General features: G+C 47.5%; 1 protein-coding gene across 1 annotated transcript in view; it reads right to left on the reverse strand.

The window, feature by feature from the left end:
• Nucleotides 1-16,623, reverse strand: part of HK1 (hexokinase 1) — a 66,618-nt gene that overhangs the window by 33,391 nt on the left and 16,604 nt on the right. The window contains 2 exon segments of the mRNA XM_046652671.1: nucleotides 3,115-3,263; nucleotides 14,650-14,812. Of these exon segments, the coding sequence (XP_046508627.1) occupies nucleotides 3,115-3,263; nucleotides 14,650-14,812 (312 nt within the window).

The following is a 16,623-nucleotide window of genomic DNA, read 5'->3' on the forward strand; positions in this document are numbered from 1 at the left end:
TCCTGTGACCTACATTTCCACAGGATATAAACCCATTACTAAGTCCATCAGCGCAGCCTATGTCACCGGCACTCGGAAGCTCCAGGCTCCCCTGTGGCCCTCAGGAAAGATGGCCGGGTGGAAAGAAGCTGCCGGCATGAAGTGGCACGGAGAACTCAGGCTACAGAAATGGAGTCACACGGATGGCGCGCTGTAACCAGCTTCCAGATCCAAGCCAAACAACCATCCCAACACGGTCTGTTAAGAAGGAGATGCCATGCTCGTGGAATGCCACAATCCAGGGGCTACAGTCTGCTCAGGAGACAGGAAGCTACCCGGGCCAACTGCCATCTGTGACCAACCAGGGCAGGAAGTTATCTAGCCTCTCTGGACTCAAAATTCTAGTGTCTAAAACGTGGGTTTTTTCTTCCTGACAACAATCCACCCACACAGACTCAGTCCCTCCGACTGAAAATGGCAAACAATGACTAAAACAAAACCTAAGCATTTATTATTCAAAACTCCCAAAATTAAGTAAGTGATGTTTTAAGAAGGTTGCATTTATGCTTCTGGAATCACTACAGTTTAAAACTGCACTGGAACTTTTAGGATACCGTGTGTGTGCGTGTGCATCCGTGGAGAGAGAGAGAGAGAAAAGGATAAAGCAAATAGTTAACAATTCGGGAATCTGGACGATATGCGAGCTCTGTGCGCTTATCTTAAAACTTCTGTAAGTTTAATATTTCAAACAAAAGGTTTAAAAATTCCCACACATTACAGAAGATAAGATCACAACCCCAAGAATTCAGGACTGTTCCTAGTCTGTGAGTCTGAGTTGCTTCATGGACAAAACAGGGCCCTTGGTCTACCAGAATACTCCATAGGTCGATAGGAGATCTCAGAAAAACGGGCCACCAATACCTGCCTCTAACCTCATGCCAAACTTCTGAAGGGGGGGTTCCCGTTTCACCCCTATTTTTCAACTGCCAACCCTCTCCCGCATCCCCTGGACCTTTCTCCTTGCCAATAGCCCTCAGGTTTCCTCATCAAAAATTTTTAAATAAATAAAACTGCAAATAAATACCATAAAGAGAGAGACAAAAGTCACCTAAGAAAAAAAGTCACGCTGCTAAAACTGTAACATCTGGAGCCTGACTGCCGGGTTCAAACCCCAGCTCTATCACTTATGAGCCATGTGACCCAAGGGGCTGGTTACTTGCCACCTGAGGTCTTCATTTTCTCATCTGTAAAATGGGAATAATAATAATAATACCCCCCTACAGGGTTGGTGTGGTGATTAAGTCAGTTAATCTATATGGAGTGCTCAGATCAGTGACTTGTACCTAACAAGCACTATGGATTTGCTATAATAATACTACATTATCATTATCATCATCGTCAGTATCTTTCCTTTCAGACTACTTGAAAGGGGCAGAGGAAGAAACAGACAGTAGGAAACAAAGTGATCCTGGGGTGGAGAGGATGGGGATAGAGGTAGTGAGAGAAGAGGTCCCGGGGGCAGCAGTAAGAAGAGGTCACTGGTAGAAATGAATGCAGTGAGTCTGCACCTATGGAGGGGGCACCCCCTGAATTTATAAACCCTGCTCCTGAAAGATCAGGCCAAGCACACAGGAGCGTCTGCAACCCAGCAGGAGAGTCCTGATGGGGAAGGCAGCAGGCAGATGGGCCAACCCAAGGCCCACGGGGAATAGAGTGACAGGTCAGTACTTGCTGCCAATGGAAACAGCAGGATGCCAACACGAGCTGGCCACCTGCAACAGACAGCAGGGCAGTAGCCACTGGCAGAACTAGGAGACCAGCCAGCTGGCGGCCCGCATGCACACACCCGGTGAATGCACCAGTTTGTGCAGCCCAGTAAAGGAGGGATGAGCAGGGGGAGCTCCAGGCAGAGCCATCCAATGAGTGATGCACCCATTTCAGTGGCTGACTGAAGACGGCTCATCTCTTCTAGAGACAGTATCACCTTCGATGCTCACTGTGACCTCTGAAAAGTCTGGTCAGAAAAGCTCTGAACCCAAACCCGTGGGAGTGGGTTAGAGGTCAGGATTTGCCCTTTTCTCTCGGAAAAAGAAAAGGCAGACAGCTCGTTCCAGGTCCCACCCACGTTAATTTAGGAACAAACTGGAGTCAAGAGGAGAAGTCTCCTGGGTCTTATCTCAAAGTCCAGCCCAGAACAAATGGGTTTTCTGGAGAACTTAGTCATGAACCTTGCCGTGAACACATCCTCCCTAAAGTAAATATTTGGTGAGCTCTGAATATGTGTCCTGGCCAGCAGTCAAGACTCAGGAGGCGAGCTACAGAGGGGCTGGACCGTCTACAGGAGTGGACAAGGAGTAGCTCCCATACTCGATGGGCTTACAGGACCTAGAAATGACTGAATTGTGACGAGGGGCTGCCTAAACCCTGATCACATGGTCCTTGGTGAGGGGGGCCCGCCACTCACCACAACCAGATGGGCGAGAGGGGGCAGACGGGCCCTTCCTGAGCACAGCCACAGCCCCTTGGCCAGAAAAGGCAGGAAGCCCTGGGGGGTGTGGCCTGAAGGGGGGTGGGCTCAGGTATCGGGTGAGAGAGGAGGGGATGGTGATTTCCCAAGCAAGGCCCTGCCCTCTTTGCTTTCTGTGCCAAGGACTCATAGGAGGCTATTAAATCAGGAGACCTTGATTGGCCCTAGGACTATAAACTCAAATTTCTGCTGCCCTACAAGGTGACAGCCACACCCTACAAGGCCTGGGCCTTTGGTGAGCTGGGTGAAGCAGCCAATGACTTGAAAGAAGGACATTTTCACCCAAGAGCTCTGCTAAACCTGCACGGGGGAACCGACCCCAGGGTCCTTGGGGAATGAATGCATTTACCCAACAGAGCTGCTGCGCCTCCCTCTTCACACCCTTCACCCTGTAAAAATCCCAGTAGCCCCTTTCCATCCACCAGTAAACCCACATGGTGGGGTCTCTTCAGACTGTCACACTCTTCTGCCCAGGAGTCCTCCACATGCACCTACGTTAGACTCCTTCCAGAGTGCAGGACACCAGTGCTTTGGGGTCTGGTTCCTGCAGGTATCCTAGGGCCCGACGCTGGGCCCACTGGAGCTGATGGAAGGAAGTGTGGACCCACCTGGCTTCCACTGCCGTGCACGATGTTCTCCGGGGTGTCATAAATCTCGGACTCCATGTGGACATTCTGGTTTTGCTCATGATTCACTTGAACCCGCAGAATTCGAAAGGAAGACCCACCAAGATCCAGGGCAATGAAATCTCCCTTTTCTGTTTAGGGAGACAACAGGCATTGCATCAGATTCCAGTGCTACAAGGCCCACACTCTGCTGGTTCTTGGCAGGGCCCAGCACCTGCCTCCTGCTGCTGCATGGCGCTGTCGGCCAGTGGTCCATCCGACCTCTGCCCCGTCTGGAATAGTGGGCAAGAGAAACCCCCTCCCAGCCTGGGGTCCTCAGCTGCGAGCAGCCCCGCTCTCACTCCTAACAGGGGAACGGAAGTACTGACTTAAATACAAAGTCTCGCCCCATCTTTTCTAATCCCTTTTTCAAAATTACGCTTCCTCAAAAATGATACTGCTATCTATAAAATAAAAAATAAAAATTTGCATTTCAACTCAGAGAAACCCTACCTCTGAGGTCAGGTCATGCCATGCCTTGGGTTCCTTCCATGTCAGCTCAGACACCAATTACGGCCAGGCCAGGGCTCCATTTATTCCCCAGGGGACTTTTTTTTAATTGTGGTAAAATATACGTAACATAAAATTTACCACTGCAACCATTGTTAAGTGTACAGTTCAATGGCATTAAGTATATTCACAATGTTCTGAAACTATCACCACTATCTATTTTCACAACCTTTCATCACCCCAAACAGAAACTATCACCATTAAGCAATATCCCCTCCCCCCAGTTCCTGGTAACCTCTATTGTATGTCTGTCTCTACGAATTTGCCTATTCAGATATTTCACATACGTGGAATCCTACAATATTTGTCTTTTTGTGTCTGGCTTATTTCACTTTGCATAAAGTCTTCAGAGTTCAACCATGCTGTAGCACATGTCAGAATTTCACTCCTTTCTGAGGCTGAAGACATCCCACTGTATGTACATAGCACATTTGTTTATCCATTCATCTGTCAGTGGACACTTGCATTGTTTCGACGTAGGGGATGTCTCTAACAGAAGAAGTCCCTCTTAGCCACATAAGAGTAAACTGGCTTGATATGGTTACATCCCTCAGGACCAATGTGTGCAGTAATTAGGGTGGGCCTCAGGGGGACAAAGAAAGATAATGGGACTGTATGCGACACCACCATGTAGCACCAAGGGAGATGGCCATGGGCAGGATTTCAACCACTAAACCACCATCTAACATTCTTTATTTCTCATTAGTTATCCTCACAGATGCTCCTAAAAACTCAGTTAAAATCTGTTAATTTTACTTCTGCTGCTAAGGCGACATTCCCACTGTCCCAATGTACATCATGCCAGAGGTGACAGCCACCCCTGCCATCCTGACCCTGAGTGGTCCACTGAGTCCTCAGTCCTATAGCAGTGATAAAAGTCTGCTTGGGAGATCTCATTTTCCTAGGGAAGCATCTTTATTATTATATTTTTTACTAACAGTGTTAATTGAGATATAATTCGCATACCATACCATTCACCCATTTAAAGTGTACAAAAGTTTTTAGCATATTCAGTTACGGAACCATCACCACAAACCAGTTTTAGAACATTTTCATCACCTCAAAAAAGCAATCCTATACTCTTTAACTATCACTTCTCAAGTCCTTCATCCCCCATAGCCCTAAGCAACTATTAATGTACTCTGTCTCCACAGATTTGCCTATTCTGGACATTTCATATAGATGGAATCATACAGTATGTGGCCTTTTGTGACCAGCTTCTTACACTTAGAAAAATATTTTTAAGGTTCATCATCTTGTAGCCTGTGTCAGTACTTCATGCCTTTTTATGGCCAAATAATATTCCACTGTATGGATATACCTCATTTCATTTACTCATCTGTTGACGGACATTTGAGCTGTTTCTACCTTTCGGCTATTATGAGTAACGCTGCTATGAATATCTGGGCACAAGTTTTTGTGTGGACCTACGTTTTTATTTCCCTTGGGTATATACCCAGACGTAGAATTGCTGTGTCAAATGGTAACTCATGTTTTAACTTTTGAGGAACTGCCACTGTTTTCCAAAGCAGCTGCACCATTTTACATTCCCGCCAGAAACACACGAACCTTCCAATTTCTTCATGTCCTCAACACTCATTATCTGTCTTTTTAATTTTGATTTGCATTTCTCTGATGACTAATGACAATGAGCACCTTTTCATGTGCTTCCTGGTCATGTGTATACCTTCTTCGGAGAAGTCTATTCAGATTCTTGGCTCATTTTAAAAACTGGGTTGTCTTTTTAGAGTTGAGTTGTGAGAATTCTTTTAAGTTCCAGATGCAAGTCCCTATCAGATATATGACTTGCAAATATTTTCTCTCATTCTGTGGGTTTTTTCACTTTCTTGATGGTGACTTTTGATGCATAAAAATTTTTAATTCTGACAAAGTACAATTTATCTATTTTTTTCTTTTGTTGTTTGTGCTTTTGGTGTCATATCTAAGAATCCATTGCCTAATCCAAGGCCACGATGATTCCTATCTACATTTCCTTCTAAGAGTTTGATAGTTTGAGCTCTTCATTTAGGTATTTGACTGATTTTAAGTTAATTTTTGTATTTAGTATGAGGTAGGGGTCCAACTCCATTCTTCTGTAGGTGGATATCCAGTTATCCCAGCATCATTTGCTGAAAGGACTTATCTCTTCCTCATTGAACAGTCTTGGCACCCTTGTCAAAAACCAAGTGACCATAAACATACGGGTTTACTTCTAAACTTGCAACTCTTTCTTTTTCCCCTGTTCTACTGAGACATAACTGACCCAGTGAACTCTCAATTCTGATCCATGATCTATCCTTATGCCAGTACCACACTGTCTTGACTACTGTTGCTTTGTAGTAAATTTTGAAACTGGGAAGGGAATCAACTTTGTCGTTCTTTCTCAGGATTGTTTTGGCTCTTCTGGGTCCCTTGAGCTTTTTTATTATTATTTTTTTAAAGTAGCAGTTAGTTTTAAAAAAATAAAGCATTCTCTTCTATAAAGCTGACTCATCTTTGTATTTGATTCCACCAAGCTGTAAGCTCTGACACACTGCTCTATTTCTGGAACTTAGAATGGTATTTGGCATACAGTAAGAGAGCTCAACCAATGCTTGAACTAACGAGGGCGTGAAGGAATGAATGAACAAATCAAAGAACTCTCACACTGAATATACAGTTCTTATCCTCTCTTGAGGGAAGTTCCTCGAGGGAAGGACCGCAACTTAGGATTCTTTGCCTCTACCCTTGGCACCCAGGACACTCGATAAATGCTTGGTAGCTGCTGCATCGTAGGGACTGTGGCCCATTCATTCATTCAAGGCACCTCTGCTTACTGTTCATTGAGCACAAAGCAGTTATGCCACTGGTTGGTTACTCTTTTTTAATAACAGTTTTATTGAGAAATAATTCACATATCATACAATTCACCCATTTTAAAGTGTACAGTTTAGTGGGTTTCAGTGTATTTACAGAGTTGTGCAACTATCGCTACTATCTAACTTTAGAAAATTCTCATCACCCCCAAAAGGAACTCCTTATGCACTGGCAGTCACTCCCCATTTCCTCCCAAGGCCCTTTATCTACCAACAACCATCAATCTACTGTCTGTCTCGATAGGTTTCCCTATTCTGGACATTTCATATCAAAGCACTCACACAATACGTGGTCTTTCGTGGCTTCTTTTGCTGACCACGTTTTCAAGGTTCACCCATGTTGTAGCATGTATCAGTACCTCACTCCTTTGTATGACTGAATTATATCACGTGGTATGGATCTACTACCTGATGCTGTTGGTTGTAAACAGCTTCTATGGCCCAAAGGAAGGAGACCAAGGGAGCATGCTGGGAAGCAGGGGCCATAGATTTATAGGAAAGTCTGACCCTGACTTTGTGGGCTGTTCAAATCAGCTTAGGGTGTTCTTTGGGCTCCCATCAGAACCCCAACCCCCATGGTGCTTACACTACTACCAGATTGAAAAACTGAATCGGGCGTGAGATGGCTCCTCTCAGGAGGGTGAATCACAGGACTATGAAGAGCACTTTATTTCAGCATCAGCTAACATCCACTGACCCTTTCTGGGCTCCAGTCACTAAGTGCTTCAGATGCATCATTTTATTTTTAACCCTCTCAACCCTGTGAACTAGGAACTGTTATGATCCCCACTCTACAGGTGAGCAAGGAAAGCCTGGTAGGGTTAGGTAACTTGCCCAAGCACACAACCAGGGAGTGCCAGAGCCTCAGACTGAATCCAAAGCCCACAGTCATAACCATTTGGTAAAACTGCCTCCTAGACAGACCTCGGGGACAAGGATCCCCAAGGACGGCATCAGAGCGAGACTTCAGCACATCAGGAACGGCTATACTTCTTTTGGGGGGCTCTTCAACATCCAGGACTCCCTGTAGCTTTTGGTTTGTTTTGTTTTAGTGAAGATAATGAGAACTCAGGCTGGTAAACAACTCGAAAGCACTTGTGAATAGGGAAATAAGAGGCAGAAAAGCGAATGCTGTACTAGGATGAAATCATGGGTGTTCTTAATTTTGATTCAATGTTTTTATTTAATTTATTTACTATCTTAATGTTTAAATAAACAATTTATTTATTTCACATTTTACACTGGCTTTTTTCATCATAATTTTAAAAAAATAGCATGGGAAACTTTTCAGTTGCCAGCCCAGTCAAAAGTCTCACTTTCTACTTAACCGAAGGCCTAAAGTAAAAGCAGGTTCTTGTGCTCAAGTTCCAGGTGCTGGCGGGGAAGTCCTGCTTATTGGGGTCAGGGTCAACACAGAGTGGGAGAGCTTCAGCTCCCCACGCAGGAAGGGGCAGCTTCCACGCAGCACCCCGCAGGACCCACGCTTGAACTTTTCCACGCAGGATAAGTGAAAATGACCTCAGCTGCCTGTAGCTCCAGGAGGAATAGGCATGGGGCTGGCCCACACTTCTGCAGCTCTGCAAAGACCCCTGCCCCATCCCAGCACCCCCCATGGTTTGCCCATCCCAGCTCTCCACTGCTTCTTTTTTAACAAGCACAGGTCAACAGGGTGAGCAGAGAGTTAGGGTCAGAAAAGGTGATCAGAAAAGGTGTCCTTAAGATGTCAGGACAACACTAAATACTGGATACTCCACACACCCGCAAGTGGGAGTTGATGGACATGAAGGGGGCCTTTCCCTGAAGGCAGGTTACAAGGGGTGCAAGCCCAATGCAACCCCTGATCCTTCCCAGAGAAGGGACGCTGGTTCCAGGGTGGGTTTGTGATTGCTAAAAGAAGTGGCAATTGGCACCTCTTCTGAAAATCACATTTGCAGCTCAGGAAACACGGAACAAATATTAACTCACCTCCTCAGTTTATGGACAAGGAAGCTCCAACCAAACCAGCTGAATGACTTGCTCATAGTCACACCTACAGTAAGCCCAGGGCCCCTCCCTTTTCTTAGTCATGCTTATACTTGCAAGTACTGTGATGCTCATTATTTTTTATGTGTATGTCTTACTGCCTCAGTTGGATGATAAGCAACTTGAAGGCAAGGGCATTTTAACACGCTCGCCTCCCTCCCCCAGTACTGAGGCTTGCGGCTGCTAGTTCAAACTGCCCGGGTCAGACACACGGCCTGTTCTCTGCTGGGCAAAGGACACCAAGGAATGGCTTCTGGTAAGGGCAATAAGATTTCTGGTAAACTTTGTTGGCTGTCTAGCATCTCTTTAGATGACTACCCTCCTCCCTGGTTTTGGTCCATGAGGTTGGGGGTGGGGCTGACCCCCTGCTCCAGCTCCAGGGAGACCACTGTGTGATCCAGGAGCGTCCAGTCATCCATCTTGGCCATCATGATTGGCTCAGGATGGGCACATGACCCAAGTCAGCCAATCACTGCCCTCTCCACGACCATCACTGGGATCACCAGCTCTGAGGTGAGGTGTCAGCTAGGGCTGCCAAGGTAAGGGAGAGGTGGCCTACAAATGAAGCCAACACAAAGACCACAAGGACAGAAAGAATAAGAGGCAGGTGAGTCCTGGATACTTCCCAGTTATATGAACCTAGAATTTTCCCTTTTTTGCTTTTACAAATTTGGGTTAGATTTCTTTCAGGTTCAAGCAGATGGCTCCCAAGTTCACTCTTCTTTATGAGAGAACGAGTTCCCCAAATAGCTACTGCCCTCCATAACAACAGGCATCTACTAGCCCCTTTCCTCTCAGGTTGGCGCCCCGACTGAGAGCTGCAGTGTCCCATCACCCCTCTGCAGAGGGGCCAGAGCTGCCGTCTGCGGGCTCATCCACGTTCTGTGGGGTGTCAGGATGGGGGTGAGACAGCCTGCCTTTGCATCCCCCTTCTCTCTGCCTCCTCCCCCTGTAACATCACAGGGATGCCAGTGAATTCTCAAAAACTCGGGATCCTTGCTCCAGGGCTGGACCCACACATTCAGGCCTGATGGGTGGGGGCGCCTCTGACTGGCTGCATCAGTTGGAAAGGGCCTTCCCAAAGAATTCCTGCAAAGCCAGTTATTAAGTTACGATAATGATGAGAAGGACAGTGACCCACTGTGACTCTTACGGTGGCCTGCAGTTTCCAGAGCACTTTCATCTGATCCTCTTGACAGCCTTCGAGGCAGGCAGGGCAGGAATTATCACGCCCCCTTTACAGATGAGGAAATGGGGGCTTAGAGAAGTTAAGTGACTTCTCCAAGCTCACACAGATAATAAGCAGCAGAGCCAGAGATTCCTCCGGTGTGCAGAGTTCTAATTTTATTTTTTTTCCTTCAATTTCAAGTTCAGCTTCTTTTCCCAGTGGTGGACTTCCCTCCAACTTCCTCTTCAAATCTTTGGCCTCAACGTTCCTTCCTGCCACTGGTGCCTCCTACTCGCGCCTTTCCCATTTCCACTGAAGCCAGGAGAACTACTCTTCCAGAGAAGGTTCATTAAGCAAAATATCTGAAGGGCCCTGGCAACTCTCCACTTTCTAATGACAGCCATTATTACCAGCAAATAATGAAAACAAACACGGGGACAGATGTCTCTCTCGAGTCCAGGCTGCACTGGAATACAAGGCAAACAAAACTCCGCTTTCATGAGATGCCTACCTTTGCCCTGCTCAATGAACGAATTCCGCACACGAGACACAGAGGCACGCCCTCCTGCCTGCCCCCCACCACCCGAGGAGAGTTCCACAGCTTCGTCAGAAACCCCACGTGAACGCCAGACACGCAGGAGATTTCACAGACAGATCATCCAACCACCTCGCCAGGTAAGAAAACTGGGAGAAAGGTAAGTGACCAGCTCAAATGCCGTGGGAAAAGCAAGGAAATATTTTCCTTCTCTCTGCGGGAAGGTAGAACTATCTGGATTTGCGGCCAAAAAATTAACTGTGACCACACTGCAATTCAAAAATTTTTTAACTTAGCCTTTGGGTAAAGAGCATGCTAGAAATCATGAAGCAGAAACAAGGAAATATTCAACTCAATTTACCCTCAAAAAGCTTACATCCTAACTGATATTTCCAATATTTCCAATTTTTAGTAATAAAGGAGAAGAAAGGGGAGGTTTCACAATGAGACGGGGTGAGCAGCTGCTGGACGGGCAGCTGGACGGGCAGCTACCCTCGGAGACGGCGCTGCTCTGAGGACTTCTCGGACCTCTGTCTAGCCAAGCCACCAGAGGAAAAAAGGCCTCAAAAGCTTCCTTCTTTTATTTATTATTCATACATTCCCTACTCCTAAAAGGATATGCAGCAGCTAAAAGCCACTTTAGGGTTTAAAAAGAAGTTAATGTATAGATTACAGAAGAGCAATTAAAGAAAAATCAGTGCCCGTAAAAAACGTCTAAAGGAGAAAAAATGAATAAAAATGGGCTGATACATTACCAGAAAATCAGCCGAGTTTCAAAACTCTGAGACCGGTCCACCAGGGACAAGGTCAGCAGGAGAGGAAAGGTTTGTTTCTCCCTCTGACTTGGAAGTCACATTAACACCAGCCAGCACAGGCATCTCTCCACCTCAGAGAGTCCAATGCATCCTTCAGTGGTTTGGGATTAGCACTAATTCTGTCGCTGACTAATTATACAGCTGAAGCAGTGATTAATGTTTCAAAAAGGGAACAGCACCATGGTTCACTATGAAGGAGACCCACATTCTGATCCAGGGGACCTCCAGGTTCTTGGCTGATAAAGGAGTGCAGGGGAGGCGAAGGTGGAGGCACTTTTGTCACAAAGGGGCAGGGACTGGACTGGGGTCTGGCAACCGAGGCATTGGTATCAATGTCAATGTCTGTGTGGGGCTGTAGGGACCATTCCAAGGCACATAAACTGAGCCTATCCACGAATACTAGGAACAGCCATTTGGGAAAAAGGCTATAAGGTGTTTTATGGGTTGCACTGGGTCCCCCCAAAAGATAATGTGACCTTATTTGGAAATAGGGTCTTTGCAGAGGTAATCAAGTTAAGATGAGGTCATTAATATGGGTCCTAATCTGAGTGGAATCCTTATAAGAGGAAAACGCCATGTGAAGACAGAGACCGGCAGGGAGAACGCCATGTGACGACGGAGGCAGAGATTGGAGAGATGCAGCTGCAAGCCCAGAAACACCAAGGACTGACAGCCACCACCAGAAGCTACAAAAGCCAAGGAAGGAGTCTGTCCAGAGTCTCAGGGAGCACAGCCCTGCTGACACCTTGATTTTGGACTTCTAGCTTCCAGAACTATGAGACAGCACATTCTTGTTTTTCAAAGCCACTCAGTCTACAGTACTCGTTACAGCAGCCTTAGAAACTAGCACAGGGTAGAAGAAACAATAGTCACAGGGGAGCAGGGAGGGCTGGGGGCAGGGGGTGGGGGCACTGAGCTCAGGTGGGCAGACCCAGGCCCTGTGCAAAGGAGGACCAGCCTTTGTCGTTCAGGGTTTCACCTCCTCCACCTCTTCCTCCTCCTGTTCTCAACACGGCTCTGTGCTCCTGAGGCCCTAGCCCTTTGGCCCCGTCCGCAACAGAGAAAAGAGGCTCAAAAGAGGCCTGGGGCCCAGGCTGCTGGATCCAGTTCCACAAACCTTAGGACAGTGTTTCCCAACATGGGCGTATTACCACATATGTCATCACACTTAAGACACCACCGACTGTGAGACACAGCACTATTTTACGTAACATGAAGAAAGAAAAAATGCTGCCAATGATAACTTTAAGATGCAATTATTGTACAATGCAGTGCTGATTTCAGAGGTATTCAAATAACAAAGTGTCTCAAAATAGATGAAATATGGCAACAGATATTGGGGGAAAAGATCAAACAGGCTTGGGGAAAAGGCAGGTAGCCGGGTTAAAGAGGTTTCTTTCCCACAGGACTGCTCAGGACCTTTGGCATCTTGGTGTCTGTTACGATTCTCTAACGGGGTTGCAGAACGTTGTTTTTTCCCAAATGAGTCTGAGTTCTGGGCCTTGCTTTGAAGAAAAGTAGCTGATGAGGGCAAATGGCTAGATTACTAAGGTACATGGATCACAATTTGAGACTCTCAACCCGAGTAATGGTTAGGAAAGAGCAAGGGAGAGCACTCCCTGCCCACATGCGGCCGCAGAACGGGAGCTGGCTTGAGGGCAGGGTTCGCAAGAAAAGGGAAGGCATCTCCTCCCCGATGTGTCAGCCTGTGCCAGCCGCAGAGGATCAGGTGCCCCGCAGGCATCAGGTGTCCTTCTGAGCTGTCCCAAGCAGAGCGGGAGCAGGGGCCCTCGGGGGCTGCCCACACCCACCTCCCCTCTGGGTCCTCTTCTCTCCACTGGCAGCAGGCACAGCCACACATCTCCTACAGAACTCTGCTGATCCTGGAAAGGCTCAAATGCTCCTGGATGTGGGTGCCATCCAGGCCTGGGAAAGCAGGAGGGAACGACACTGCCAGAGACAACAGAACAAACACAGGGTGCACCACAGTCTCGTGCCAGATCCTCGTTGGTAGTTATTAAAACTCAACTGCTGGTCACCAAGGCCTCAAGGAACACAAAAGCACGGAGGCGGAGTCTATTTTAAATAGTCAAGAGACATGAGAGATATAAACGCCAATGTATATGGCCCCCCGTGGCCACAGAGTACACAGAATCTCATGCAGGACTTCTAGAGGCCGGCTGCAGGCACAGACGACTTCCCCAGGTGGCCAGTCAGCTCCAACAAGCCATGCATTTCCCCATCTTTTGTGAGCATCAGCTGCAACAGCTGCAGTTTTCCTGATGTCCATTTTGCAGGCTGCATACCAGATGCCCTAAATCGCGGCTTTCAACAAGCCTCCAGAACAAGGAGGAAACAGCGGGAGTGTACTAGCTCCGCACCCACAGCGCGCATGCTCACACCCTAAGACAAACTTGCCTGCCTCATAATCTCTCTCCCTCTCCCACATGCAGCAGCTGAACCTCAGTGTGAAGCCCAGAACACAGCTCAGAGTGGGATTTCTTGAGTGTGCCAAGCTGGGGGCGGCCAGGACCCACCCCTGAAAACTACTAACTCTGGGTCAGCCAGACAGAACAGCCTCCACTAAGCAGGCCAGGCTGTGCCCTCTCAGTCTCCACTCTGCCAAGTATAGGGACTGAGGCCTCTCCTCTGGGGAAGGGGTACTGACAATCCTCAGGGAGCCCCCAACTCCTCACTGTGGGCCATGAGCCACAGATGCAGACCAACAGGATAATTTTGTTTTTCTTTTTTTTTAAAAGATTTTATTTTTTTCCTTTTTCTCCCCAAAGCCCCCCAGTACATAGTTACATAGTTGTATATTCTTCGTTGTGGGTCCTTCTAGTTGTGGCATGTGGGACGCTGCCTCACCGTGGTTTGATGAGCAGTGCCATGTCCGCGCCCAGGATTCGAACCAATGAAACACTGGGCCGGCTGCAGCAGAGTGTGTAAACTTAACCACTCGGCCACAGGGCCAGCCCCAATTTTCTGTTTTTCAATTCCACCTCCCTTTGCCATTTCTCTGCTTTGGGGGCTACCTATTAGCACCTATGAACTTTGTTCAAATGAGAACTTAAACCTCTCCTCTGAGTCCAAGACCCACCTGGCCACTAGGCTACTTATCTAGAGCACTGAAGGGAGGCCTCAGTGCCCTGATGGAGAGATTCTTCTAAAATGAACTCTTCATTTGTTCTGGAGCCTTTCATATTCTGGAGACATAAGAGTAACTCATACAGCATCTGTTAAGATCCATAAACACTAACACTTTCTTATCACAAGCCACTAGACAGGCCAATAAAGGCAGGTCAGCCTTGTCGAACCATGGTATGCCCAGTGCCCGGCACATGGTCGATTCTCGATAGACATACGTTGGATGTAAGGATGGATGATAGACAGATGATGGATGGATGGACAATGGATGGATGGATGGGAGTACAGATGGATGGAATGGTGAATAAATGGATGAGTGGATGAGTGAATGAATGAATGAACAAAGGGATGAATGAACGAAAGTTGGAAGAGAAAGTTCACAGAGCATTCAACCATCAGAGCCCAATCTCTAGGTGAGAGACTCACCTGAACCATCAGGAATAGACCTTACAAATGTTGGCAACATCTTGACTGTGGCTGTCGGATTAAAATCCCGAGAGAGGCCATTCTTCATTTCCTTCTTGAAACGAGTCATGATATCCATCAGAGTTTCATCAGAGAGCCGCATGGTATAGAGATACTTGTCAATCTAGGGGAAAGATCAGAAGGAAGGAAAGTGAGGCCAAGACCCATGAAGGTCATTTCAGCTCAAGTCTGGCTGGAGGAGGACAGGGCAGGGTGAGGTGCCTGCCTGCCTAAGCTCCCATGGGCACTGGAATACCTACGCTGGCACATCATGCAATGGGAGGTCATTCAACTGCCATCAACCCTGTCACTCAGAGCAGACTTGCAAATGCTCTGAGCCCTAGTTCCTCCCCTGTAAAATGAACCAGACATCTCCAAGGTCCCTCCCAACCCTCAAACACTATATGGAAGCTGCCCTTTGAGCCCCAAGCACATGCCAGAGGCACCTTAAGCCTCTACATGACTCCGTCCCTCTGTGAGAGGTGCCTTGCTCATCCTCACATAGACGGTGGTGCCACAAAGGTTAAGAAGGAGGGCTCCAGAGCCAGTCACCTAGGGTTCAAATCCTAGCCCTATCCCTTAGTAGCTGTGTGAATTTCAGTTTTCTCAACTGAAAAACTGAGATGATAAATAGGGCCTAACTCACATAATGCTGTAAGATCAAATGAGATGGAGAAGCACTTGGAACACAGAAAGTGCTCAATAAACATCAGCTATTATTACCAACATGAGACAATGGTGCTGGTGGGTTTCCTTGGGCATGACTTCCAGGTAGGTGGAAATGGTGGCCAAAGGGCTGAAACGTTTCAGAACATATGGCAGCAGGCCCAGAGCACAGAGACCTCAACCCCACTACCCCAGAAGGTATGGGACAGCCCGTGTGCCAGGGCCAATGTGCCCACACTTCCAAGTCAGATCACTTCCCGCCTCCAAAGGATTGATCCAACCTGCTCCCCTTCCTGAGTTCCCCATTCTCAAGGAACCCAGGCTCCTAACCTCAGGCCCCCTGGGTTGTCATTGGTTGTTCTTCCTTCATAGTATCTTTCCATTTATTCTCTCAAAAAGTATTTACTGGGCACCTACTATGTGCCTGGCTCTGGGCTAGACATCTGTTCTCATGGAGTTCACTGGAAGTCTCTTTGTCTCACCATTCTTTCTTTGCTACTCCTTGACTTAGGAAGTCTTGGTAACCATGCACCTGGATTCTGGATTCCTGATGGCTGATTCACTCACTCTAATGGTTTTCCATGTTCAATTTCTCTCCCTTCCAACCCATCCTCTACATATACCACTGACACATTCACCTTCTTAAACAGCAACCCTGGTCAATCTATGCCCCTGTTCAAAGCTTTGCAATGCCTCTCCATGTCCAAGGCAACTACACTCTGCAGATGTGGCTCCATGCTCTCTGAACTCCTGCCAAACCACCTCTACCATTCCTGGTAGGTGCCAGGGCTTTCTTACTGCAATGTCCTTCCTTCCCCTCCCAGCTATCCAAATCTCACCTACCCTTCAAGTTCAGATCAAATGTCACCTCCTCTTGCAGATGTCCAAGGTCCTCAGGCTGGAGATAACCCCTCCCTCAGCACTAATCTCTTGGCGTGGTCCAGCATGCATCACGGCTTTCTGCACCTGTCACCTTGACAGTGTCTGCACCCTCAGCTCACAGTGCCTCATATGCAGCTCTGCACACAGAAGGCTCCCAGTGGCCGGAGGAACAGATTTAAGAGCCAATGAGGCTGAAAAGACCTTTTCACTAGTTTGCTTCTGAGAATGGCATCTCGTGCTCACTTTTCAGGTGGCGGGAAATGTCCTGACTCAAGAACATGAAGTCCCCAGTCCTACGTCATTTCTGCATATCTTGGTCCTTGGGCAGCCTTTTCACTCTGCTCTCCATGCCTCATTTCCCCCCGGCCCTGCCTGTCTCCTGCCTCA

Source organism: Equus quagga, chromosome 2 (genome assembly GCF_021613505.1).
Source record: "Equus quagga isolate Etosha38 chromosome 2, UCLA_HA_Equagga_1.0, whole genome shotgun sequence".
Taxonomy (NCBI): domain Eukaryota; kingdom Metazoa; phylum Chordata; class Mammalia; order Perissodactyla; family Equidae; genus Equus; species Equus quagga.